This window comes from Mobula hypostoma, chromosome 5 (genome assembly GCF_963921235.1).
Source record: "Mobula hypostoma chromosome 5, sMobHyp1.1, whole genome shotgun sequence".
Taxonomy (NCBI): domain Eukaryota; kingdom Metazoa; phylum Chordata; class Chondrichthyes; order Myliobatiformes; family Myliobatidae; genus Mobula; species Mobula hypostoma.
Genome location: NC_086101.1, coordinates 197,109,499 through 197,133,787, shown reverse-complemented (window position 1 = coordinate 197,133,787; position 24,289 = coordinate 197,109,499). Strand labels below are relative to the sequence as shown.

General features: G+C 52.7%; 1 protein-coding gene across 1 annotated transcript in view; it reads right to left on the bottom strand.

Annotated features, from left to right (window-relative positions):
• LOC134346401 (uncharacterized) overlaps positions 1-24,289 on the bottom strand; it is a 92,640-nt gene that overhangs the window by 16,624 nt on the left and 51,727 nt on the right. The window contains exons 3-6 of the mRNA XM_063047768.1: positions 12,705-13,076; positions 7,338-7,435; positions 6,490-6,682; positions 3,399-3,498 (exon numbers count right to left, since the gene is read on the bottom strand). Of these exons, the coding sequence (XP_062903838.1) occupies positions 3,399-3,498; positions 6,490-6,682; positions 7,338-7,435; positions 12,705-13,076 (763 nt within the window). The remainder of the gene's footprint in view (positions 1-3,398; positions 3,499-6,489; positions 6,683-7,337; positions 7,436-12,704; positions 13,077-24,289) is intronic.

Here is a 24,289-nt window from a genome sequence, read left to right as displayed (position 1 = left end):
AGAGAGGTGGGGGAGACGGAGAGTGCGGGGGGGAGACGGAGAGTGCGGGGGGGAGACGGAGAGTGCGGGGGGGGAGACGGAGAGTGCGGGGGGGAGACGGAGAGTGCGGGGGGGAGACGGAGAGTGCGGGGGGGAGGACGGAGAGTGCGGGGGGGAGGACGGAGGGAGCGGGGGGGAGGACGGAGGGAGCGGGGGGGAGGACGGAGGGAGCGGGGGGGAGGACGGAGGGAGCGGGGGGGAGGACGGAGGGAGTGGGGGGGAAGACAGACAGCGTGAGGGGAGGACGGAGAGAGTGGTGGGGACGGAGAGAGTGGGGGGGGACGGAGAGAGTGGGGGGGGAGACGGAGAGTGTGGGGGGGATACGGAGAGAGTGGGGGGGAGACGGAGGGAGTGGGGGGGGAGACGGAGAGAGGGGGGGAGGCGGAGAGAGTGGGGGGGGAGGCGGAGAGAGTGGGGGGGAGGCGGAGAGAGTGGGGGAGGCGGAGAGAGTGGGGGGAGACGGAGAGTTGGGGGGGAAGACGGAGAGAGTGGGGGGGAAGACGGAGAGAGTGGGGGGGAAGACGGAGAGAGTGGGGGGGACGGAGAGAGTGGGGGGGACGGAGAGAGTGGGGGGGACGGAGAGAGTGGGGGGGGAGACGGAGAGAGTGGGGGGGGAGACGGAGAGAGTGGGGGGGGAGACGGAGAGAGTGGGGGGGGAGACGGAGAGAGTGGGGGGAGGCGGAGAATGTGGGGGGAGGCGGAGAGAGTGGGGGAGGCGGAAGAGTGGGGGAGGCGGAGAGAGTGGGGGGAGACGGAGAGTTGGGGGGGAAGACGGAGAGAGTGGGGGGGAAGACGGAGAGAGTGGGGGGGGAAGACGGAGAGAGTGGGGGGGAAGACGGAGAGAGTGGGGGGGAAGACGGAGAGAGTGGGGGGGACGGAGAGAGTGGGGGGGACGACGGAGAGAGTGGGGGGGAAGACGGAGAGAGTGGGGGGGAAGACGGAGAGAGTGGGGGGGAAGACGGAGAGAGTGGGGGGGAAGACGGAGAGAGTGGGGGGGGACGGAGAGAGTGGGGGGGAAAGGAGAGAGTGGGGGGGAAAGGAGAGAGTGGGGGGGAAGACGGAGAGAGTGGGGGGAAGACGGAGAGAGTGGGGGGAAGACGGAGAGAGTGGGGGGGAAGACGGAGAGTGTGGGGGGGAAGACGGAGAGTGTGGGGGGGGAAGACGGAGAGTGTGGGGGGGGAAGACGGAGAGAGTGGGGGGGAAGACGGAGGGAGTGGGGGGAGAAGACGGAGGGAGTGGGGGGAGACGGAGGGAGTGGGGGGGACGGAGGGAGTGGGGGGGACTGAGGGAGTGGGGGGGACGGAGGGAGTGGGGGGGAGACGGAGGGAGTGGGGGGAGACGGAGGGAGTGGGGGGAGACGGAGGGAGTGGGGGGAGACGGAGGGAGTGGGGGGAGACGGAGAGAGTGGGGGGAGACGGAGAGAGTGGGGGGAGACGGAGAGAGTGGGGGGAGACGGAGGGAGTGTGGGGAGACGGAGGGAGTGGGGGGGAAGACAGACAGCGTGAGGGGAGGACGGAGAGAGTGGTGGGGACGGAGAGAGTGGGGGGGACAGAGAGAGTGGGGGGGACAGAGAGAGTGGGGGGGACAGAGAGAGTGGGGGGGACGGAGAGAGTGGGGGGGGACGGAGAGAGTGGGGGGGGACGGAGAGAGTGGGGGGGACGGAGAGAGTGGGGGGGACGGAGAGAGTGGGGGGGACGGAGAGAGTGGGGGGGGACGGAGAGAGTGGGGGGGACGGAGAGAGGGGGGGGACGGAGAGAGGGGGGGGACGGAGAGAGGGGGGGGACGGAGAGAGGGGGGGGGACGGAGAGAGGGGGGGGGGACGGAGAGAGGGGGGGGACGGAGAGAGGGGGGGGACGGAGAGAGTGGGGGGGGGACGGAGAGAGTGGGGGGGGGACGGAGAGAGTGGGGGGGGACGGAGAGAGTGGGGGGGGACGGAGAGAGTGGGGGGGCGGAGAGAGCGGGGGGGGCGGAGAGAGCGGGGGGGAAGACGGACGGAGCGGGGGGGAAGACGGACGGCGCGGGGGGGAAGACGGACGGCGCGGGGGGGAAGACGGACGGCGCGGGGGGGAAGACGGACGGCGCGGGGGGGAAGACGGACGGCGCGGGGGGGAAGACGGACGGCGCGGGGGGGAAGACGGACGGCGCGGGGGGGAAGACGGACGGCGCGGGGGGGAAGACGGACGGCGCGGGGGGGAAGACGGACGGCGCCGGGGGGAAGACGGACGGCGCCGGGGGGAAGACGGACGGCGCCGGGGGGAAGACGGACAGCGCCGGGGGGAAGACGGACAGCGCCGGGGGGAAGACGGACAGCGCCGGGGGGGAAGACGGACAGCGCCGGGGGGGAAGACGGACAGCGCCGGGGGGGAAGACGGACAGCGCCGGGGGGGAAGACGGACAGCGCCGGGGGGGAAGACGGACAGCGCCGGGGGGGAAGACGGACAGCGCGGGGGGGAAGACGGACAGCGCGGGGGGGAAGACGGACAGCGCGGGGGGGAAGACGGACAGCGCGGGGGGGAAGACGGACAGCGCGGGGGGGAAGACGGACAGCGCGGGGGGGAAGACGGACAGAGTTGGGTGGAGACGGACAGAGTTGGGGGGAGACGGAGAGAGTTGGGGGGAGACGGAGAGAGTTGGGGGGAGACGGAGAGAGTGGGGGGAGACGGAGAGAGTGGGGGGAGACGGAGAGAGTGGGGGGAGACGGAGAGAGTGGGGGAAAGGTTGAGAGAGTCGAGGGATGTGGACAGAGTAGGGAGGGGTGAGGAGAGTCAGGGGTAGACTAGCACGGATGAAGAGAAGGGAAGGTAGGAGAGACTGCAGAGGGAAAGGAGGAGGGACCGCAGGGAGAGGGGGAGGGACTGTGGGGAGGGGCGGAGGGACTGTAGGGAGAGGAGGAGGAGGGACCGTGGGGGGAGGGGGAGAGGCCATGGGGAGGTGGGGAGGGACTGTGGGGGAAGGGGGAGGGACTGTGGGGGGGAGGGTGAGGGACTGTGGGGGGGATGGTGAGGGACTGTGGGGGGGAGGGTGAGGGACTGTGGGGGGAAGGGTGAGGGACTGTGGGGGAAGGGGGAGGGACTGTGGGGAGGGGGTGAGGGACTGTGGGGGGAAGGGGGAGGGACTGTGGGGAGGAGGGGGAGGGACTGTGGGGAGGAGGGGGAGGGACTGTGGGGGAAGGGGGAGGGACTGTGGGGAGGGGGTGAGGGACTGTGGGGGGAAGGGGGAGGGACTGTGGGGGGAAGGGGGAGGGACTGTGGGGAGGGGGTGAGGGACTGTGAGGAGGTGGGGAGGGACTGTGGGGGAGGGTGAGGGACCGCGGAGGAAAGGCAGAGGGGTGGATGACGAAGGAGAGAAGCAATACTCACGACACTGCAGTGCATTCTCTGTGTGAGTGTGTGAACTGGATACGAGCCGTCGAGCCAGTGAGTTCTGAAACACGACTCTGAATTTCGGGAACAAGCGGTTCTGCAGGAAAAGGTTGTGGTTAACGTGCCGGGCACTGAACAAAGACAAACAAACTGCCTGAACCAGCTCTTCACTAACCACCATTTCACGTTGCCTGTTGATTTTCAACACAAGACCTTCTGGTCACTAAAAGGAGGAGACATTAGGCCTCTCACAGGACGTAAACTGGATAAATCCCCAGGGCCTGATGTGCCCCAGGCTGCCGTGTGTTGAAAAGGGAAGGGTTTGCTCAGACAGAGACACAAGTTTCAAATCGCAGCCGAGGTGCCAGATGATAGCAGAAAAGCAATTGCGGTAGAAATTATGGGGTCACAGAAAAGTACAGCACAGAGGCAGGCCCTTTGGCCCATCTAGTCCATGTCAAACCATTTAAACTGCCTACTCCCATCACCATTTAAAACTCATTAAATGTGAGACAATTTTGCTGAATTACCTTTAGAAGCCCCACAAAAATGCACACCAATGTCAAGGGAACTTGCAACTTTTGCAGCGTTTAGAAAAGAGGATTACAATTATCTAAGAAAAAAAAGCAAAGTACTTTACTGTCTAAGGATTCCTGTTAAAGTTTTATTTAATGCTTGGTCTTTTCAGAAAGCTGAACAGATATAAATATATAAAATCATATGAAATCTGTGCAAGACGTGTTCTTTAATGCAAAAGAATGTGCTTATTTCCAAAGACAGACACAGAGTGCGAGTTTGGGATTCCCTGACTAGCCGGTACCTTAGCTGAAGATGGATAAACGTGACGGGAACATAATGATCAGCAGAATGCTACGAGATCTCGGCTGTCAGAGGCTGGAGCTCAGTTCCATCTCTATCTGTGACAAAATTCTATATTCTTCCTTGTGCACATGATTTTCCTCGATGGGCTCTGGCTTCCTCCCACAGTCCAAAGACCAGAACACCATCAGACATAGGAACAGAATTAGGCCATTCAGCCCATTGAATCTCCTCCACCATTTGATCATGGCTGACCCACTTCCCTCAACCCCAATCTCCTGCTTTCTTCCCATAACCTTTCACATCTTGACTTACGAAGAATCTATCGACCTCTGTCTTAAATGCATCCAGTGACCTGTCCTCCACAGCCACTCGTGGCATTAAATTACACAGATTCACCACCCTTGGGTTTATGAAATTTTCCTCATCTCTATTCCACTATTCTGATATTGTGCTCTCTGTTCCTAGACTCCTCCGCTACTGGAAACATCCTCTCCTGTTCCACTCAATCTGGTCCTTTCCACATTCGACAGGTTCCAATGAGATCCCCACTCACTCTTTGAAATTCCAGTGAGTACAGACCCAGATCTGTCAAACATACCTCATGGGATAAGCCTTTCAATCCCAGAATCCATTTTGCTAACCTCCTTTGAACCTCTCCAATGTCAGCACATAATTTCTTAGATTAGGAGCCCGAAGCAGCTCACAATACTTCAAGTGAGCCTCACCGATAACTTATAAAGCCTCAGCATCACATCCTTGCTTTTACACTCTCGTCCTCTCGAAATGAATGCCAACATTACCGACTTAACTTGCAAGTTAACCTTTAGGGAATCGTCACAAGGACTCCCAAATCCATTTGCACCTTCTCCCTGTTTAGAAAATAGTCTATGCTTTTATTCCCTTTACCAAAGTGCATGACATACACTTCCCAAAACAGTATTCCATTTCCCATTTCCTTGCCCATCCTCCTAATCTGCATAAATCCTCTGCAGTCCCCCTGTTTCCTCACCACTACCTGCCCCTCTACCTATCTTCATATCATCCGCAAACTTGGCCACAAAGCCATCAATTCTGTCATCCAAATCATTGACATATAATGTAAAAAGAATCGGTCCCAACACAGACCCCTGTGGAACACCACTCGTCACCAGCAGCCAATCAGAAAGGTTCCCTTTATTGCCACTCTTTACCTCCTGCCAATCAGCTACTGCTTTATCTATGCTGGAATCTTTCCTGTAATACCATGGGCTCGTAGATTGTAAAGCAGCCTCATGTGTGACGTCTTGTCAAAGGCCTTCTGAAAATCCAAATATTCTGCATGATTCTGCTTTGTCTATCCTGTTTGTTATTTCCTCAAGGATTTCCAACAGATTTGTCAGCAATATTTTCCCTTGAGAAAACCACACTGACTTTAGCCCATTTCATGTCGTGTTTCCCAGTATCGTGAAACCACGTCCATAACGATCGATTCCAACATCTTCCCAACCACCTGAGGTCAGAGTAACTGGCCTGTAATTTCCTTTCTTCGACTCTCTCCCTTCTTCAAGAATGGAGTGACGTTTGCAGTTTTCCAGTCCTCCTGAACCATTCCAGATTCTAGTGATTCATGAAAGATGATTACAAATGCCTCCACTATCTCTTCAGCTACATCTTACAGAATCCTGGGGTGTCTACTATCTGGTCTAAGTGACTTCAGACCTTTCAGTTTCTCTAGAACCTTCTCCCTAGTTATAGCAACCGCACTCGCTTCAGCCCCCTGACGCTCTTGAACTTCCACCATACTGCTGGTGTCCTCCATAGTGAAGATTAATGCATAATACTTACTCAGTTCCCCCACCATTTCCTTGTCCCCCATTTCTACCTCTCCAGCATCATTCTCCAGTGGTCTGATATCTACTCTCGCCTCTCTTTTACTGGGATCGGTAACCATGGGCACGTGGAATGTTCTGGGTGGGTAACCATGGGCACCATGTGGATTCTGGGATAGGTAACCATGGGCACCTTGAGCATTCTGGGATAGGTAAACAGGGGCGCCATGAATGTTCCAGGGTAGGTAACCACAGGTAACATGAGTTTTCTGGGGTAGGTAACCATGGGCACCGTAAATGTTTGGGATATGTAACCATGGGCACCGTGTCTGGGTGGGTAACTATGGGCACAGTGAGTGTTCTGGGACAGGTAACCATGGGTACCATGTGGGTTCTGGGATAGGTAACCATGGGCACTGTGAGTGTTCTGACATAGGGAACCATGAATACAGTCTGACCTTTTGCTGCAGTCATCCTTATCACTTCTTCTTTATTCCCCAAGCCCACCGAGCTGTCAGCTTGCAGAATAATGTTGTATTTCGTTGCACATATGAAGGTGTAATTTTTTAGCTGTGTTGTACTGGTATCGAAAGTGAACACATGTTCAGAAGGGAATGAGGCATTGTGGGCTCTCGATCCAACAATGGTTATCTGCAGGCAGAAAAGGAGAACATGAGGTCTGTTAGCACTCGACTGGACTGAGTGGGGAGAGTAAGCAGGGAGATAGCGGGGAGATGGAGACAGAAGGGGTTTGGGAAGGGAGAGAGAGGGGACAAGGGGTTTAGAGGGAGGGTAATGGAGGACAGCGGTACAGATAGGGTTGATGAGATTAGATTGGGTAAGCTTTATGTGTCACATGTATTTAAAGCAGGCATCATTTGCATCAAATCCAATCAGTAAGGATGTGCTGGGGCAGCCTGCAAGTGGCACCATCTTTCCAGCACCAACATGGCATGTTCACAGCTGACTAACTCTAACTTCGTGTCTTGGAAAGCGGGAGGAAACGGGAGCACCCTATGGAACCCATGTGGTGACAGGGGAACGTACAAATCCCACACAGGCAGTGGCCGGAATTGAACCGGGATCTCACAGTCGGCACTGTGAAGAGTGGTGCTGACCGTACCGAGAGAGCGACAGGGCACAGAGGGGCTGAGACCAGGGTGGGTGGGGAGCAGAGAGAGGATGCAGGAACGACATGGGAATGTGTGTTGGAGAGACCAGGAGAGTGCTGGAAGCAGACAGAGAGGGAGGGAGGGAGGGAGGGAGGGAGATGGACAAGGAGGGGAGACAGAGGGTCTCAACGTACCTGAGAACCAAGGACTTGAGCACGGCATGAATTCGGTAGATCCCAGCTAATCCTCCCCTTGACCACGTCCACAGTCAGCAACCAGGGTTTGTCAGGCACTGGGATATGAGAGAGTGGGAGAGAGAGAGAGTGGGAGAGAGAGAGAGTGGGAGAGAGAGGGGGGGAGGGGGGAGAGGGGGGAGGGGGGAGGGGGGAGAGGGGGGAGAGGGGGGAGAGGGGGGAGAGGGGGGAGGGGGGAGGGGGGGGGGGGGGGAGAGGGGGGGAGAGAGGGGGGAGAGAGGGGGGAGAGAGGGGGGAGAGAGGGGGGAGAGAGGGGGGAGAGAGGGGGGAGAGAGGGGGGGAGAGAGGGGGGGAGAGGAGAGGGGGAGAGAGAGGGGGGAGAGAGAGGGGGGAGAGAGAGGGGGAGAGAGAGGGGTGGAGAGAGAGGGGTGGGAGAGAGGGGGGAGAGAGGGGGGAGAGAGGGGGGAGAGAGGGGGGAGGGGGAGAGAGAGGGGGGAGAGGGGGGGAGAGGGGGGGGAGGGGGGGGAGAGAGGGGGGAGAGAGGGGGGGAGAGAGGGGGGAGAGAGGGGGAGAGAGGGGGGGAGAGAGGGGGGGAGAGGGGGGGAGAGGGGGGAGAGGGGGAGGGGGGGAGGGGGGAGGGGGGGGAGGGGGGGGGGGGGGGGGGGGGGGGAGGGGGGGGGGGGGGGAGAGGGGGGGGGGGGGGGAGGGGGGGGAGAGGGGGGAGGGGGGGAGAGGGGGGAGAGGGGGGAGGGGGGGGGGGGGGAGGGGGGGAGGGGGGAGGGGGGGAGAGGGGGGAGAGGGGGGAGAGGGGGGAGGGGGGGGGAGAGGGGGGGGAGAGGGGGGAGAGGGGGGAGAGGGGGGAGAGGGGGGAGAGGGGGGAGAGGGGGAGAGGGGGGAGGGGGGAGAGGGGGGAGAGGGGGGAGGGGGGGAGGGGGGGGAGGGGGGGAGAGGGGGAGGAAGAGAGGGGGAGGAAGAGAGGGGGAGGAAGAGAGGGGGAGGAAGAGAGGGGGAGGAAGAGAGGGGGGGAAGAGAGGGGGGGGAAGAGGGGGGGGGGAAGAGGGGGGGGGGAAGAGGGGGGGGGAAGAGAGGGGGGGGAAGAGAGGGGGGGGAAGAGAGGGGGGGGAAGAGAGGGGGGGGAAGAGAGGGGAAGAGAGCGATATTAGTGAGGTCGGTTCACACAGCAGACAATGCCGACAGAGGTCAGGCTCCATCTGAGCTCTCACACAGGTAGACCGCCTCACCACCTGACTGTCAGACATTCATCCAGTAACAGAGAGACCCACCAACCTTCCCCACCGTGCAGTCTGGCTGCAGAACGCAGCATCCACAAAATAAACCACAGGCTGATGCGATGGCAGCCCCCAAACCCACCGTGTCTGCCAGCGAGAACAAGGCCGGCAGGAGCCGGGCTCACCACCACACACACGTTCCTCTCCTGGCTGATTGATCAGAGAGCACAGAAACTCCTCCATGCTGACCAAAACGCCAACTTGCATTTGGCCTGGCAACACACATCAAAGTTGCTGGTGAACGCAGCAGGACAGGCAGCATCTGTAGGAAGAGGTACAGTCGATGTTTCGGGCCGAGACCCTTCGTCATGACTAACTGAAGGAAGAGTTAGTAAGAGTTTTGAAAGTGGGAAGGGGAGGGGGAGATCGAAAATGATAGGAGAAGACAGGAGGGCGAGGGATGGAGCCAAGAGCTGGACAGGTGATTGGCAAAAGGGATATGAGAGGATCATGGGACAGAAGGCCCAGGGAGAAGGGGGAGGGTGGGTGAAACCAGAGGATGGGTAAGGGGTATAGTGAGAGGGACAGAGGGAGAAAAAGGAGAGAGAGAGAAAGAATGTGTGTATAAAAATAAATAACGGATGGGGTACGAGGGGGAGGTGGGGCATTAGCGGAAGTTAGAGAAGTCGATGTTCATGCCATCAGGTTGGAGGCTACCCAGATGGAATATAAGGTGTTGTTCCTCCAACCTGAGTGTGGCTTCATCTTTACAGTAGAGGAGGCCGTGGATAGACATGTCAGAATGGGAATGGGATGTGGAATTAAAATGTGTGGCCATTGGGAGATCCTGCTTTCTCTGGCGGACAGAGCGTAGGTGTTCAGCAAAGCGGCCTCCCAGTTTGCGTCGGGTCTCGCCAATATATACAAGGCCACATCGGGAGCACCGGATGCAGTATATCACCCCAGCCGACTCACAGGTGAAGTGTCACCTCACCTGGAAGGACTGTCTGGGGCCCTGAATGGTGGTAAGGGAGGAAGTGTAAGGGCATGTGTAGCACTTGTTCCGCTTACACGGATAAGTGCCAGGAGGGAGATCAGTGGGGAGGGATGGGGGGGACGAATGGACAAGGAAGTCGCGTAGGGAACGATCCCTGCGGAAAGCGGGGGGGGAGAGGGAAAGATGTGCTTAGTGGTGGGATCCCATTGGAGGTGGCGGAATTTACGGAGAATTATATGTTGGACCTGGAGGCTGGTGGGGTGGTAGGTGAGGACAAGGGGAACCCTATTCCTAATGGGGTGGCGGGAGGATGGAATGAGAGCAGATGTGCGTGAAATGGGGGAGATGCGTTTGAGAGCAGAGTTGATGGTGGAGGAAGGGAAGCCCCTTTCTTTAAAAAAGGAAGACACCTCCCTCGTCCTGGAATGAAAAGCCTCATCCTGAGAGCAGATGCGGCGGAGACGGAGGAATTGCGAGAAGGGGATGGCATTTTTGCAAGTGACAGGGTGAGAAGAGGAATAGTCCAGATAGCTGTGAGAGTCAGTAGGTTTATAGTAGGCATCAGTGGATAAGCTGTCTCCAGAGACAGAGACAGAAAGATCTAGAAAGGGGAGGGAGGTGTCGGAAATGGACCAGGTAAACTTGAGGGCAGGGTGAAAGTTGGAGGCAAAGTTAATGAAGTCAACGAGCTCTGCATGCGTGCAGGAAGCAGCACCAATGCAGTCGTCGATGTAGCGAAGGAAAAGTGGGGGACAGATACCAGAATAGGTACGGAACATAGATTGTTCCACAAAGCCAACAGAAAGGCAGGCATAGCTAGGACCCATACGGATGCCCATAGCTACACCTTTAGTTTGGAGGAAGTGGGAGTAGCCAAAGGAAAAATTATTAAGAGTAAGGACTAATTCAACCCCCCGCCCCTTGTCTTTCTCCCTGGGCCTCCTGTCCTATGATCCTCTCATATCCCCTTTGCCAATTACCTGTCCAGCTCTTGGCTCCATCCCTCCCCCTCCCATCTTCTCCTATCATTTTGGATCTCCCCCTCCCCCTCCCAATTTCAAATCTCTTACTAGCTCTTCCTTCAGTTAGTCCTGACGAAGGGTCTCGGCCTGAAACGTCGACTGTACCTCTTCCTAGAGATGCTGCCTGGCCTGCTGCGTTCACCAGCAACTTTGATGTGTGTTGCTTGAATTTCCAGCATCTGCAGAATTCCTGTTGTTTGCATTTGGCCCATTTCACTCTGAGCCTTTCCTGTCCAAGGGTCTTTTACATATAACCGTACTCGCTGTCTCTGGCAGCTCATTCTTACACTCACGACCCTCAGCCCTTTTTAAATATGTCCTTTCTCACTTTAAAGCTGTGCCCTCATTTTAGACTCCCTACCCTGGGCGGGCTTTCACCTGTTTTATGCCCCTCATAATTTATCCCTTTCTATAAGCTCACCCCTCAGCCTCTGACACTCCAGGGAAAAGAGTTCAAGCCTGCCCAGTCTCTCCTTACAACCCAAACTCAAAATCCCAGTAACCTGCCCATAAATCTTCTCTGCACTCTCATTAGTTTAATGACACCCTCCTAAAATAAATGTGGCCATAACACTATCTGTACACTCCATCACTCAGTATTCAGATTCAAAACCACCCAGTCTATCTGTCACCGTTCCATGTTAGCTGTGTCCTACTGCCTTGTCTTCATCACTTTTCTCAGTAACCTCTCAAAAAATTCAATCTGACAGCATTTTCTTGCTCAAAACCGTGTTGACCATCCCAATCAGTCTCTGCCTTTCCAAATGAACATAAATCCTGTCTCTTGGAATAGTTTTCAATTATTTCCCTCTACAAGACAGCCTCACTCTCTTGTAGTTTCCTGGCTTACTCCTACCGAACAAGGGAGCAGTGCAAACTATTCTCCAATCTTCACATTCCTCACCTGTGGTTAACTAAGATGCAAAGATCTGCATCAGAGACACAGCAATCTCCTCCCTACCATCCCACAGCATCCCGTCAAGCCGTGGGGATTTATCCAACCTGTCTCTAATACTTCCTTCGTCATAACACAGACGTGTTCCACAATAAACCCACACGATCATTCAAAGTTCAAAGTACAGTTATTATCAAACTATGCATCCATTATGCAGCCTTGAAATTCATCTCTTTACGGAAAGCCACAAAACACGGAAACCTCAAAAGACGCATTTTGAAAAATGAAGACTGTCAAACACCCTGTGTAGGAATTCTTCTTAATCCCGCTAGGCACGTCTTCCTTATCCCACTAGCCACGTCTTCCTTATCCCTCAACTGCTTTCTCAAGTTCTCTTCTCCGACCCCTACAGGGTCTCACTGGAAACCAAATGCCGAGAGTTGACACTTTTGTTTTTCCCTCTTACCCCTGAGTGGACCCTCACTATCTCGCCTGCGAACATCTCTCTCCTCTCTGATGATGTCTCCTCCCAATCTACTCTGCCAGGTCCAGCCTTACACTGGCGAAATCAGCCCTCCCCAATTTAAGACGTGAACTCTAGAACCAACGTTCTCTTTTTCCGTGACTACCTCAGATCTGACTGAACTGAGGAAGAGTCTCAAATCAAAGTGTTGACTGTTCATTTCCCTCTGCAAATGCTGCCTACACGTTGAGTTCTTGCAGCATTTAGTTTTAAGCTCCAGACTGCAAACTCTGCAGTTTCTTGTCTCTCCGTCTTACTGAAAAATGTTCACTGTTCCCAAAGGGTCACTTCCACACTTGGCCATTCTCGTACTCCAGGATAAGTTTGAATACAACCTCTTTCCGAGTAGGACTCCCTACATCCTGCTTTAAAAACCCTCGAAGATAATCCACCTTCTCAGGGGCAGCTAAATATGGGCAATGAATGCTGGCCTTGCTAACAGGGCCTGGATTTCAATATTGAATTGGACGGCCACCTCTGCATTTCTATCAGCCTCCTCCCTGGTTCCAGCAATGGCCACTTCCAGCTCCTGTCCTGTCCCGTCCCACAGTCCACGTCCTCTGTGACCTTCCCCAGCACTGGGCGCAAACACACAGTAGCTGGAGAACCGTTACCCCTCCCCACACAGAGCAACCCCAATCCCTGAGCAGCCTGGGTCATGAATGGTGACACCTTGATGTCGTTTCAATCCCCTTCCTCACCTGCTTGGCTGGTGTTTACCCTCGATGTGTGAAGTGGTTTCTCGAAAGTTTGCATCTGTCTTTGGCTGTATCCAAATCCAGAGCTGCCAGAGCTGGGAAGAGAGTAATTCACAAAGAGCTGGATGTCGTACCGGGAGAACGGCCTGAGATTTTGGCAGGTCCAGTTATGCAGAGCCGAGCTACAGTAGGGATGACTTTGGCTGATGACCTCCGTGCCTGATTTACAGCGTGAATTGTGACTCTCATACCATTTACAGCGAAGCCAGACATTCAGTTTGTCAGCACTGCTGTTGGGACAGGATTTGAAGCGACCCCACAGGGTGATGCTGTCCGCTGGGGTAGAAACATTCACCACGTTGAATGGTGGCAGTTCTGTAAAAGGCAAAATTCACTCAATGAGCTTGGGACACGTCTGACCCCAGAAACACCAACAGGCGCGGTCCAATCCCAGAAACACCGAGAGGCGCGGTCCAATCCCAGAAACGACGTGAGCTGCGGTCCAATCCCAAAATGATCCAGAGACATGGTCCGATCCCAGAAACACTGTGAGTCGCGGTCTGATCCCATAAATACCAAGAGGCGCGGTCCGATCTCACAAACACCGAGAGGTGTCAGAAGGTGTTGAAATATTCTAGATAGATCTAAGGAACTGCAGGGGTAAAAAGACCCTGATGGGAGTTGTATACGGACCCCAAAAAGTAGTAAGGATGTTGTCTGCAAATTACAATGGAGGATAGAAAATGCATGGCAACAAGGCAATGTTCCAATAGTCATAGGCGATTACAATATGCAGGAAGATTAGGACATTCAAGTTGGTGCCAGATTCCAGGAAGGGGGATTTCAAGAGCGCCAATGAGATGGCTTTTTAAAGCAGCTTGTTGTTCAGCCCTGCAGAACAGCTATTCTGGATTGGGTGTTGTGCAATGAACCAGAATTCATAAGAGGCCCTCAGGGTAAAAGAACCCTGGGTCAATATGATTGAACTCGCACTGAAATTTGAGAAGGAGAAGCTAAAGTCAGATGTATCAGTATTACAGTGGAATAAAGGGAATTACAGTGACACAAGAGAGGAGACAGCCAGAATTGATTGGAAAAGATCACCGGCAGGGATGACGGAAGAGCGACAATGGATGGGGTGGAGTTGGTTAGGTGAGTTCAGGAAGGTTTCCTGACACAATATGTAGATATGTCTACAAGAGGAGAGGCTGTACTTGATCTGGTGTTGGGAAGTGAACCTGGTCAGTGTCAGGTCTCTCAGTGGGAGAGCATTTTGGAGATAATGATCACAATTCTATCTCCTTTACTGTAGCATTGGAGAGGGATAGGAACAGACAAGTTAGGAAAACGTTTAATTGGAGTAAGGGGAAATGTGATGCTATCAGGCAGGAACTTGGATGCATAAATTGGGAACAGATGTTCTCAGGGAAATGTACAGCGGAAATGTGGCAAATGTTTGGGGAATATTTGCGTAGAGTTCTGCATAGGTACGTTCCAATGAGACAGGGAAAGATGGTAGGGTACAGGAACCGTGGTGTACAAAGGCTGTTGTAAATCTAGTCAAGAAGAAAAGACACGCTTACAAAAGACTGAAAAAACTTGGTAATGGTAGAGATCTAGAATATTATAAGGCGAACAGGAAGGAGCTTAAGGATGAAATTAGGAGAGCCAGAAGGGGCCATGAGAAGGCCTTGGCGAGCAGGATTAAGGAAATTAAGGAAAACTGCAAGGCATTCTACAAGTATGTGAAGAGCAAGAGGATAAGATGTGAGAGAATAGGACCAATCAAGTGTGACAGTGGAAAAGTGTGTATGGAACCGGAGGAGATAGCAGAGGTACTTAATGAATACTTTTGCTTCAGTATTCACTACGGAAAAGGACCTTGACGATTGTAGGGATGACTTACAGTGCACTGAAAAGCTTGAGCATGTAGATATTAAGAAAGAGGATGTGCTGGAGCTTTTGGAAAGCATCAAGTTGGATAAGTCATCAGGACTGGACAAGACGTACCCCAGACTACTATGGCAGGTGAGGGAGGAGAATGCTGAGCCTCTGGCAATGATCTTTGCATCATCAATGGGGATGGGAGAGGTTTCAGAGGATTGGAGGGTTGCGGATGTTGTTCCCTATTCAAGAAAGAGAGTAAGGATAGCCCAGGAAATTATAGACCAGTGAGCCTTACTTCAGTGGTTGGTAAATTGATGGAAAAGATCCTGAGAGGCAGGATTTATGAGCATTTGGAGAGGCATAATATGATTAGGAATAGTCAGCATGTCTTTGCGGAAGGCAGGTCATGCCTTACGAGCCTGATAGAATTTTTTGCGAATGTGACTAAACACATTGATGAAGGTAGGGCAGTAGATGTTGTGTATATAGATTGCAGCAAGGCATTTGATAAGGTACCCCATGCCAGGCTTATTGAGAAAGTAAGGAGGCATGGGATCCAAGGGGACCTTGCCTTGTGGATTCAGAAATGGCTTGCCCACAGAAGGCAAAGGGTAGTTGTAGATGGGTCATATTCTGCATGGATGTCAGTGTCCAGTGGTATGCCTCAGGGATCTGTTCTGGGACCCTTCTCTTCGTGATTTTTACAAATGACCTGGATGAGGAAGTGGAGGGACGAGTTAGTAATTTTGCTGATGACACAAAGGTTGGGGGTGTTGTGGATAGTGTGGAGAGCTGTCAGAGGTTACAACGGGAAATTGATACGATGCAAAACTGGGCTGAGAAGTGGCAGATGGAGTTCAACCCAGATATGGTATGTTCAAGCTTCAGCCCAGATAAGGTAGATCAAATATGATGGCAGAATATAGTATTAATGGTAAGACTCTAAGCAGTGTGGAGGATCAGAGTGATCTTGGGGTCCGAGTCCATAGGACACTCAAAGCAGCTACACAGGTTCACTCTGTGGTTAAGAAGGGATACGGTGCATTGGCTTTCATCAATTGTGGAATTGAGTTTAGGAGCTGAGAGGTAATGTTGCAGTTGTATAAGACCCTGGTCAGACCCCACTTGGAGTACTGTGCTCAGTTCTGGTCGCCTCACTACAGGAAGGATGTGGAAACCATAGAAAGGGTGCAGAGGAGATTTACAAGGATGTTGCCTGGATTGGGGAGCATGACTTATGAGAATAGGTTGAGTGAACTCGGTCTTTTCTCCCTGGAGCGATGGAGGATGAGAGGTGAGCTGATAGAGGTGTATAAGATGATGAGAGGCATTGATCGTGTGGCTAGTCAGAGGCTTTTTCCCAGGGCTGAGTTGGCTAATGGAACATGCTGTAGGGTATGACTGCTGTGTAACATGCTGCCAGGTTTCACTAATAATGTAATGGTTTCCCTGTAGCAGCAATTTTTGGGTTATGACTAGAGATAGCAGGGTTTGAAATGCTGTTGTTCTTTCTTGAGAGTCTGGAAGGGAGATTTTCATGGTCTTTTGCCGGGGAGAGATGAGGAGAGAAGATGGAAATGGAGAGAGCTGGTTGACTGCCGTACGTGGTGCAATTGGAGTGAGGGTCCGAAGGTCAGCGACAATCGGAGGAGGTCAATGGCGGGCAATCGGCTTGTCAGTGAGCTCCAGCATTGTGTAATAGACTGTTTCATAAGATTGAGCCCTTTTTCATTTTCATTTCTCGTTTTCTTCAACAGCCATACAGTCAAAGTAAGAATTATAAATCTTAATCCTTTAATCACATTATGTACTGTTTGTTATTTTGGGGTACTAATTTGTAACAGGGGACACATTGCACAGCACCCACCCAAATGAGATTTCTTATGTTTGGCTGGGCCGAAGCAAGAGTTACAATTTTGGGGGCTCATCTGGGATTGATTCCTTTGGATGCTGTCTGATTACCCTGAGCAAAGAACCAATGGGGCAGATATTTGTACTCTAGATGAATTGTTAATTCACCTGTTAAGTACTGTTGAAGTTGCGATTGTGGGCGGAGGTTTGATAAAATGGCTGGTGCAGCTCTCGTTTTAATGCAGACCAGCGCCGAGGTAGCGGTAGCTGGGGCGAAGATTTCAAAGACAGGGTTCTCTCATTTCTGAAGAGTGAGGAGAAAGAGTGGTCGGATTTGGAATGTCTAATTAGTCCATGTCCCCCGGTGAAGAGTGACAATTCTGGGTTAGTATCTGCCCTTCTCTGGTGAATAAATTGAAAAATCAGATTCAAAGTCCCAGCTGTGGCAGGCTCCGCCTATTCTCTGGAATTATTCCCACCCCTAAGGGGGGGGGGGGAGGAGGAGTATGAGACTTGGGTGGAGAGGACCTCTCAGTTGTTAGATGAGTGGCAGAACTCTGATGATGAAAAGCAACCGAGATTGGTTGAAAGTTTGAATGGGCGGGCCGCTGACGTTGTGAGAGCTGTCAGGTTGAAATATCTGACAGCTGTAAATTATCTGCAAGCACTGGACAATGCTTTAGGCCTGTCTGGAAGCCCAGTGGATCTTCTGGTGGGGTTTCAGAACATACGTCAGGCAAAGGGGGAGAAGGGGGCTTTCTGCTTTTATTTTTCAGCTAGAGAGGCAGCTCAATGGCTCGCAGCGCAGAGGGGTCATTCAGGTGGCTGAGGTGGATCAGTTAAGAATGGATCAGATAGCCAGGGGTGCCCAGTCCCATGACCTGATTGCTTGGGGTCTCTGACAGTCTCATAAGATGCACCCCCCCCCCCATCTTTTGTTGAGCTGGTCAGAGAGGTACGGGAAGAGGGGAATGCGTCAGAGGTGTGGGCGGCCTCCGTCAGCAGGGTACAGTCCTCGGTAGTGTCCCCCATGGTGAAGTGACCTCAGATAGCCTACCCTGGGGAGCGGTAGAGGAGATTGTGGAAGATTAGCAGACAGGAAGCAAAGAGTGGGAATAAACGGGACCTTTTCAGAATGGCAGGCGGTGACTAGTGGGGTACCGCAAGGCTCAGTGCTGGGACCCCAGTTGTTTACAATATATATTAATGACTTGGATGAGGGAATTAAATGCAGCATCTCCAAGTTTGCGGATGACACGAAGCTGGGTGGCAGTGTTAGCAGTGAGGAGGATGCTAAGAGGATGCAGGGTGACTTGGATAGGTTGGGTGAGTGGGCAAATTCATGGCAGATGCAATTTAATGTGGATAAATGTGAAGTTATCCACTTTGGTGGCAAAAATAGGAAAACAGCTTGTTATCTGAATGGTGGCCGATTAGGAAAAGGGGAGGTGCAACGAGACCTGGGTGTCATTATACACCAGTCATTGAAAGTGGGCATGCAGGTACAGCAGGCGGTGAAAATGGCGAACGGTATGCTGGCATTTATAGCGAGAGGATTCGAGTACAGGAGCAGGGAGGTACTACTGCAGTTGTACAAGGCCTTGGTGAGACCACACCTGGAGTATTGTGTGCAGTTTTGGTCCCCTAATCTGAGGAAAGACATCTTTGCCATAGAGGGAGTACAAAGAAGGTTCACCAGATTGATTCCTGGGATGGCAGGTCTTTCATATGAAGAAAGACTGGATGAACTGGGCTTGTACTCGTTGGAATTTAGAAGATTGAGGGGGGATCTGATTGAAACGTATAAGATCCTAAAGGGATTGGACAGGCTAGATGCGGGAAGATTGTTCCCGATGTTGGGGGAGGTCCAGAACGAGGGGTCACAGTTTGAGGATAGAGGGGAAGCCTTTTAGGACCAAGATTAGGAAAAACTTCTTCACACAGAGAGTGGTGAATCTGTGGAATTCTCTGCCACAGCAAACTGTTGAGGCCAGTTCATTAGCTATGTTTAAAAGAAAGTTAGATATGGCCCTTGTGGCTACAGGGGTCAGGGGGTATGGAGGGAAGGCTGGGTTCTGAGTTGGATGATCAGCCATGATCATAATAAATGGCGGTGCAGGCTCGAAGGGCCGAATGGCCTACTCCTGCACCTATTTTCTATGTTTCTATGTTTCTATATTTCAGAATGGAGATATGTCGGCTGTTATCAGCAGGTGTGACCCCCCCCCCCATATGACAGAGCTGATGGGGGGGGGAGGGAGGATTCCCTCAGGGGATGAACAATGCGGAGGGCTGCTGGCAGCAGGTGTCATGCCAGAAGGGGAGTGAGCCCTTGGGTACCTAAGCAGAGAGAGTCGTGAAAACCTAGAGGAGACCCAGTGAGGGAAGGGCCTGGTGTCTCTGGGGGAGTATGTTCCCAGCGATGTACCAAGGAGCCACCGAAAGCAAAAGGCCCAATTCCTGAAGGCTCAGTGGGACCACGCTCCAGTGTGTTGCCACCAATAGAGGGTATTTGTGCTAAAGCCATACTCGACACCGGGTCGCAGGTCACGTTACCACACCGTTCATTTTACAACCAGTATCTGAAGCATTTACCATTGACACCATTCCGTGCACTGGAGATCTGGGGGCTTAGTGCTGGTGATTATCCGTATGATGGTTATTTGTCAGTGAAGTTGGAGTTCCATGTGGCTGATGTGGGAGTGTCTGATGTCCTTGATACATTGGTGCTGGTTTGTCCAGACCCTGTTGAAAAGGACGGCATTTCGATTCTGGTGGGGACCAACACCCCTCTTGTGAGGAGGCTCATGGGGGCCTGCAAGGAGAAGGTTGGGGAGAGCTTTCTGGGAACGTTGTCCGTGCACTCGGTGTTTCGAGCTGCTTTTGAGGAAGTGCAAGGTCACATTGGGCCAGATACCGAATTTAGACGAGGAACTGTGTGGTTCACCCAGTTGAAGCCAATGGTGGTATGACCCGGGGAAGTAGCAAGAGTGATGGGGACCCCCAAATTTCCCCAGAGTGTCTGAGGGCGAGGCCTTCTTAGTGGACACTCCGGAAGACCATGAGAGGGAGTTAGGATTTCCTGCTGGGGTGCTGGTGAGGCCTGAATTGCAGAAGCCCTCGGTTGTACAGGCGAGCAGGATGGTGGTGATCGTCAGGAACACTACGAAGAGGGAGGTCACCTTCAAGTGAGGAGTGCCCCTGGCGCATTTGTTCCCAGTGACGGTAATGTCTAGTGTCCCCGTGAGATATGCTGGAGAGAAACTATTGGAAAAGTGGGGGGACGTCGACCGCTGAGTTAACATAGAACAAAGAATAGTACAGCACAATACAGGCCCTTCAGCCCACAATGTTGTGCCAACCCTCAAACCCTGCCTCCCATATAAGCCCCCACCTTAGATTCCTCCATATACCTGTCTAGTAGTCTCACACTTCACTAGTGTATCTGCCTCCACCACTGACTCAGGCAGTGCATTCCACGCACCAACCACTCTGAGTAAAAAACCTTCCTCTAATATTCCCCTTGAACTTCCTACCCCTTACCTTAAAGCCATGTCCTCTTGTATTGAGCAGTGGTGCCCTGGGGAAGAGGCGCTGGCTATCCACTATCTATTCCTCTTAATATCTTGCACATATCTATCATGTCTCCTCTCATCCTCCTTCTCTCCAAAGAGTAAAGCCCTAGCTCCCTTAATCTCTGATCATAATGCATACTTTCTAAACCAGGCAGCATCCTGGTAAATCTCCTCTGTACCCTTTCCAATGCTTCCACATCCTTCTTATAGTGAGGTGACCAGAACTGGACACAGTACTCCAAGTGTGGCCTAACCAGAGTTTTATAGAGCTGTATCATTACATAGCGACTCTGAAACTCTATCCCTCGACTTATGAAAGCTATCACCCCATAAGCATTCTTAACTACCCTATCCACCTGTCAGGCAACTTTCAGGGATCTGTGGACATATACCCCAAGATCCCTCTGCTCCTCCACACTACCAAGTATCCTGTCATTTACTTTGTACTCTGCCTTGGAGTTTGTCCTTCTGAAGTGTACCACCTCACAGTTCTCCAGGTTGAACTCCATCTGCCACTTCTCAGCCCACTTCTGCATCCGATTAATGTCTCTCTGCAATCTTTGACAATCCTCTACACTATCTACAACACCACTAACCTTTGTGTCATCTGCAAACTTGCCAACCCAGCCTTCTACCTCCACCTCCAGGTCGTTAATAAAAATCACGAAAAGTAGAGGTCCCAGAACAGAACCTTGTGGGACACCACTAGTCAGAATCCTCCAATCTGAATGTACTCCCTCCACCACGACCCTCTGCCTTCTGCAGGCAAGCCAATCCTGAATCCACCTGGCCAAACTTCCCTGGATCCCATGCCTTCTGACTTTCTGAATAAACCTACCATGTGGAACCTTGTCAAATGCCTTACTAAAATCCATGTAGATCACATCCACTTCACTACCCTCACCTATATGCCTGGTCACCTCCTCAAAGAACTCTATCAGGCTTGTTAGACACAATCTGCCCTTCACAAAGCCATGCTGACTGTTCCTGATCAGACCATGATTCTCTAAATGCCTATAGATCCTATCTCTAAGAATCTTTTCCAACAGCTTTCCCACCACAGACGTAAGGCTCACTGGTCTATAATTACCCGGACTATCCCTACTACCTTTTTTGAACAAAGGAACAACATTCACCTCCCTCCAATCCTCCGGTACCATTCCCATGGACAGCGAAGACTGACCAGTAATGCCACCCCTCCTCCCCTTTTTCCACCCTCTCTATCCCTTTTAAAGCACTGAAATCCAGGAATATTGAGAATCCATTCCTGCCCTGGTGCCATCCAAGTCTCTGTAATGGCCACTACATCATAATTCCATGGATGTATCCAAGCTCTCAGTTCATCACCTTTGTTCCTGATGCTTCTTGCATTGAGGTACACACATTTCAGCCCTTCTACCTTACTACCTTTACACCCTTTATTCTGCCTCTCTTTCCTCAAAGCCTCTTTATATGTTAGATCTGGCTTTACTCCATGCACTTCTTTCACTGCTCTATCACTCTGGGTCCCCTCCCCCTCGCAAATTAGTTTAAATCCTCCCGAACCATGCTAGCAAACCTACCTGCAAGGATATTGCTCCCCCTTGAGTTCAGGTGCAACCCATCCAATCTGTACAGGTCCCACCTTCCCCAGAAGAGATCCCAATGATTTAAAAATCTAAAACCCTGCTCGCTGCACCAACTCCTCAGCCACGCATTCAACTGCCATCTCCTCCAATTCTTACCATCACCGTCACGTAGCACTGGCAGCAATCCTGAGAACGTCACCCTTGATGTCCCGTTCTTCAGCCTTCTGCCTAATTCCCGAAACTCACACTTCAGGACCTCATCCCTCTTCCTGTCTATGTCGTTGGTCCCAACATGTATCACGACTTCTGATTACTTTCCTTCTCGTACCAGGATGTTGTGCACCCGGTCAGAGACATCCCGGACCCTGGCACCCGGGAGGCAACAAACCATGTGGGTGTCCTTCTCATGTCCACAAAATCTCCTGTCTGCTCCCCTGACTATAGAGTCTCCAATGACGACAGCTCTCCTCTTCTCCGTCCCACCCTTCTGCACCACAGGGTCAGACTCAGTGCCGGAGGCCCTGCCACCGTGGCTCACACCTGGTCAGTCGTCCCCGCCAACAGTATCCAGGATGGTAAACTTATTATTCAGGGAAATGGCTAACAGGGGTGCTCTGCACTACCTGTCTGCTCACCTTCACTTTCCCCCCTCTGTCTGTCACCCAACGACCTGCTTCCGGCAGCCTAGGTGTGACTATCTCCCTTAGCTCCCATCTATGACTGCCTCATTCTCCCTTATGAGGCGAAGGTCATCCAGCTGCTGTTCCAGATTCCTTACACGGTCTTTCAGATCGCCCAGCCGTATGCACTTCTGGCAGATTTGACTCTGCGGGAGAGGGGCGTTCCCCCAAGACTGCCACATCTCACATGAGAGGCACATCACCATCTCAGGGGACATTGTAAAAACTAACTGCGAGCTAGCTTGTCCTCCGCCTCTTCTGGTTGAAGCCTCAAAGCTCCACTCCTTCACTGGCCCACTCACGCACTGGCCGCTTCGCTTGAGCTATCCCTCTATTTATCTGTTTGAGCTTTTCAAAATGTTTATTCAACTTCAGGGACTTCCAGGTTCCTGTGGGTTGGAAGAGGAGGCTGGTAGAGAAGGTGTTGAAGCTGGAAGGAGATTTTTCCACTGACGAGTTTGATGTGGATTGTTCCAAGAGCACGCGTCACACTATCCGGGTGACCGAGGATACCCCGTTCAGAGAAAGGTCGCGGCAACTGGCCCCTGCAGAGGTGGAGGATGTTCGGCAGCATTTGTGTAAGATGAAGGAAGCTGGGATCATCACTGAGTCCCAAAGCCCCCATGCGTCCCCAATAGTAGTGGCCCAAAAGAAGAACAGGAAGGTATGGATGTGTGTGGACTACAGGACTCTGAACATGTGCACTGTCCCTGACCAGTTTACTGTCCCGGGGGTTGAAGACACGCTGGCCTGTCTGAGTGGTGCAAAGTGTTTCATGCACTGAACTTGAGGAGTGGATATTACTAGATCCCTATGATTGGGGCCAACAAACAGAAAATGGCATTTATATGTCCCCTGGGATTTTTCCAGTTTGAAAGGATGCCCCAGAGCATATCAGGAACCCCTGCAACCTTCCAGCGGGTCATGGAGAAGATGGTGGGGGATATGAACTTGGTTGAGGTGTTGGTGTATTTGGATGATCTCAGTGTTTGGATCCACCTTGGAAGAACATGAAGCGAGGCTGCTGAAGGTGCTGGGCCACCTGAAAGCTGAAGGGTTAAAATTTTCCCTGGACAAGTGCCAGTTCTGACAAACGTCTGTTAGCTATGTTGGGCACATAGTCTCACGGTTTGGGGTAGTTAATGACCCCAGCTACGATTGAGGCGGTTACCACTTGGCCAAGACCCCAGACTGTGAGCTCTCTGTGTTTGTTCCTCTGGTTCTGTGTTTAGTATCGGAGGTTTAGAAACATAGAAAACCTACAGCACAATACAGGCCCTTCGGCCCAGAGAGTTGTGCCGAGCATGTCCCTACTTGAGAAATTACTAGGCTTATCTATATCCGTCTATTTTACTAAGCTCCATGTACCCATCTAAAAGTCTCTTAAAAGACCCTATTATATCCGCCTCCACCACCGTTGCTGGCAGCCCATTCCACACACTCACCACTCTCTGTATAAAAAACATACCCCTGACATCTCCTCTGTACCTACTCCCCAGCACCTTAAACCTGTGTCCTCTTGTGGCAACCATTTCAGCCCTGGGAAAAAGCCTCTGACTATCCACACGATCAATGCCTCTCATCATCTTATACACCTCTATCAGGTCACCTCTCATCCTTCGTCATTCCAAGGAGAAAAGGCCGAGTTCACTCAACCTGTTTTCATAAGGCATGCTCCCCAATCCAGGTAACATCCTTCTGCACCCTTTCTATGGTTTCCATGTCCTTCCCGTAGTGAGGCGACTGGAATTGAGCACAGTACTCCAAGTGGGGTCTGACCAGGGTCCTATATAGCTGCAACATTACCTCTTGGCTCCTAAATTCAATTCCACAATTGATGAAGGTCAATACACCGTACGCCTTGTGAAAAGTTTGTGAAAGACTACGTGAAAGTGAGTCACCCACTCTCTCAGTTCCTGTGTGGTTACCCTCCCTTGGGGAAGAAAGGGAGGGGAATAAAGGAAAGGAGAGTGGAGAGTATCTTAGCCGGTCAGAGTCCTTTGGACCGAGGTGGGATGCAAAATGTG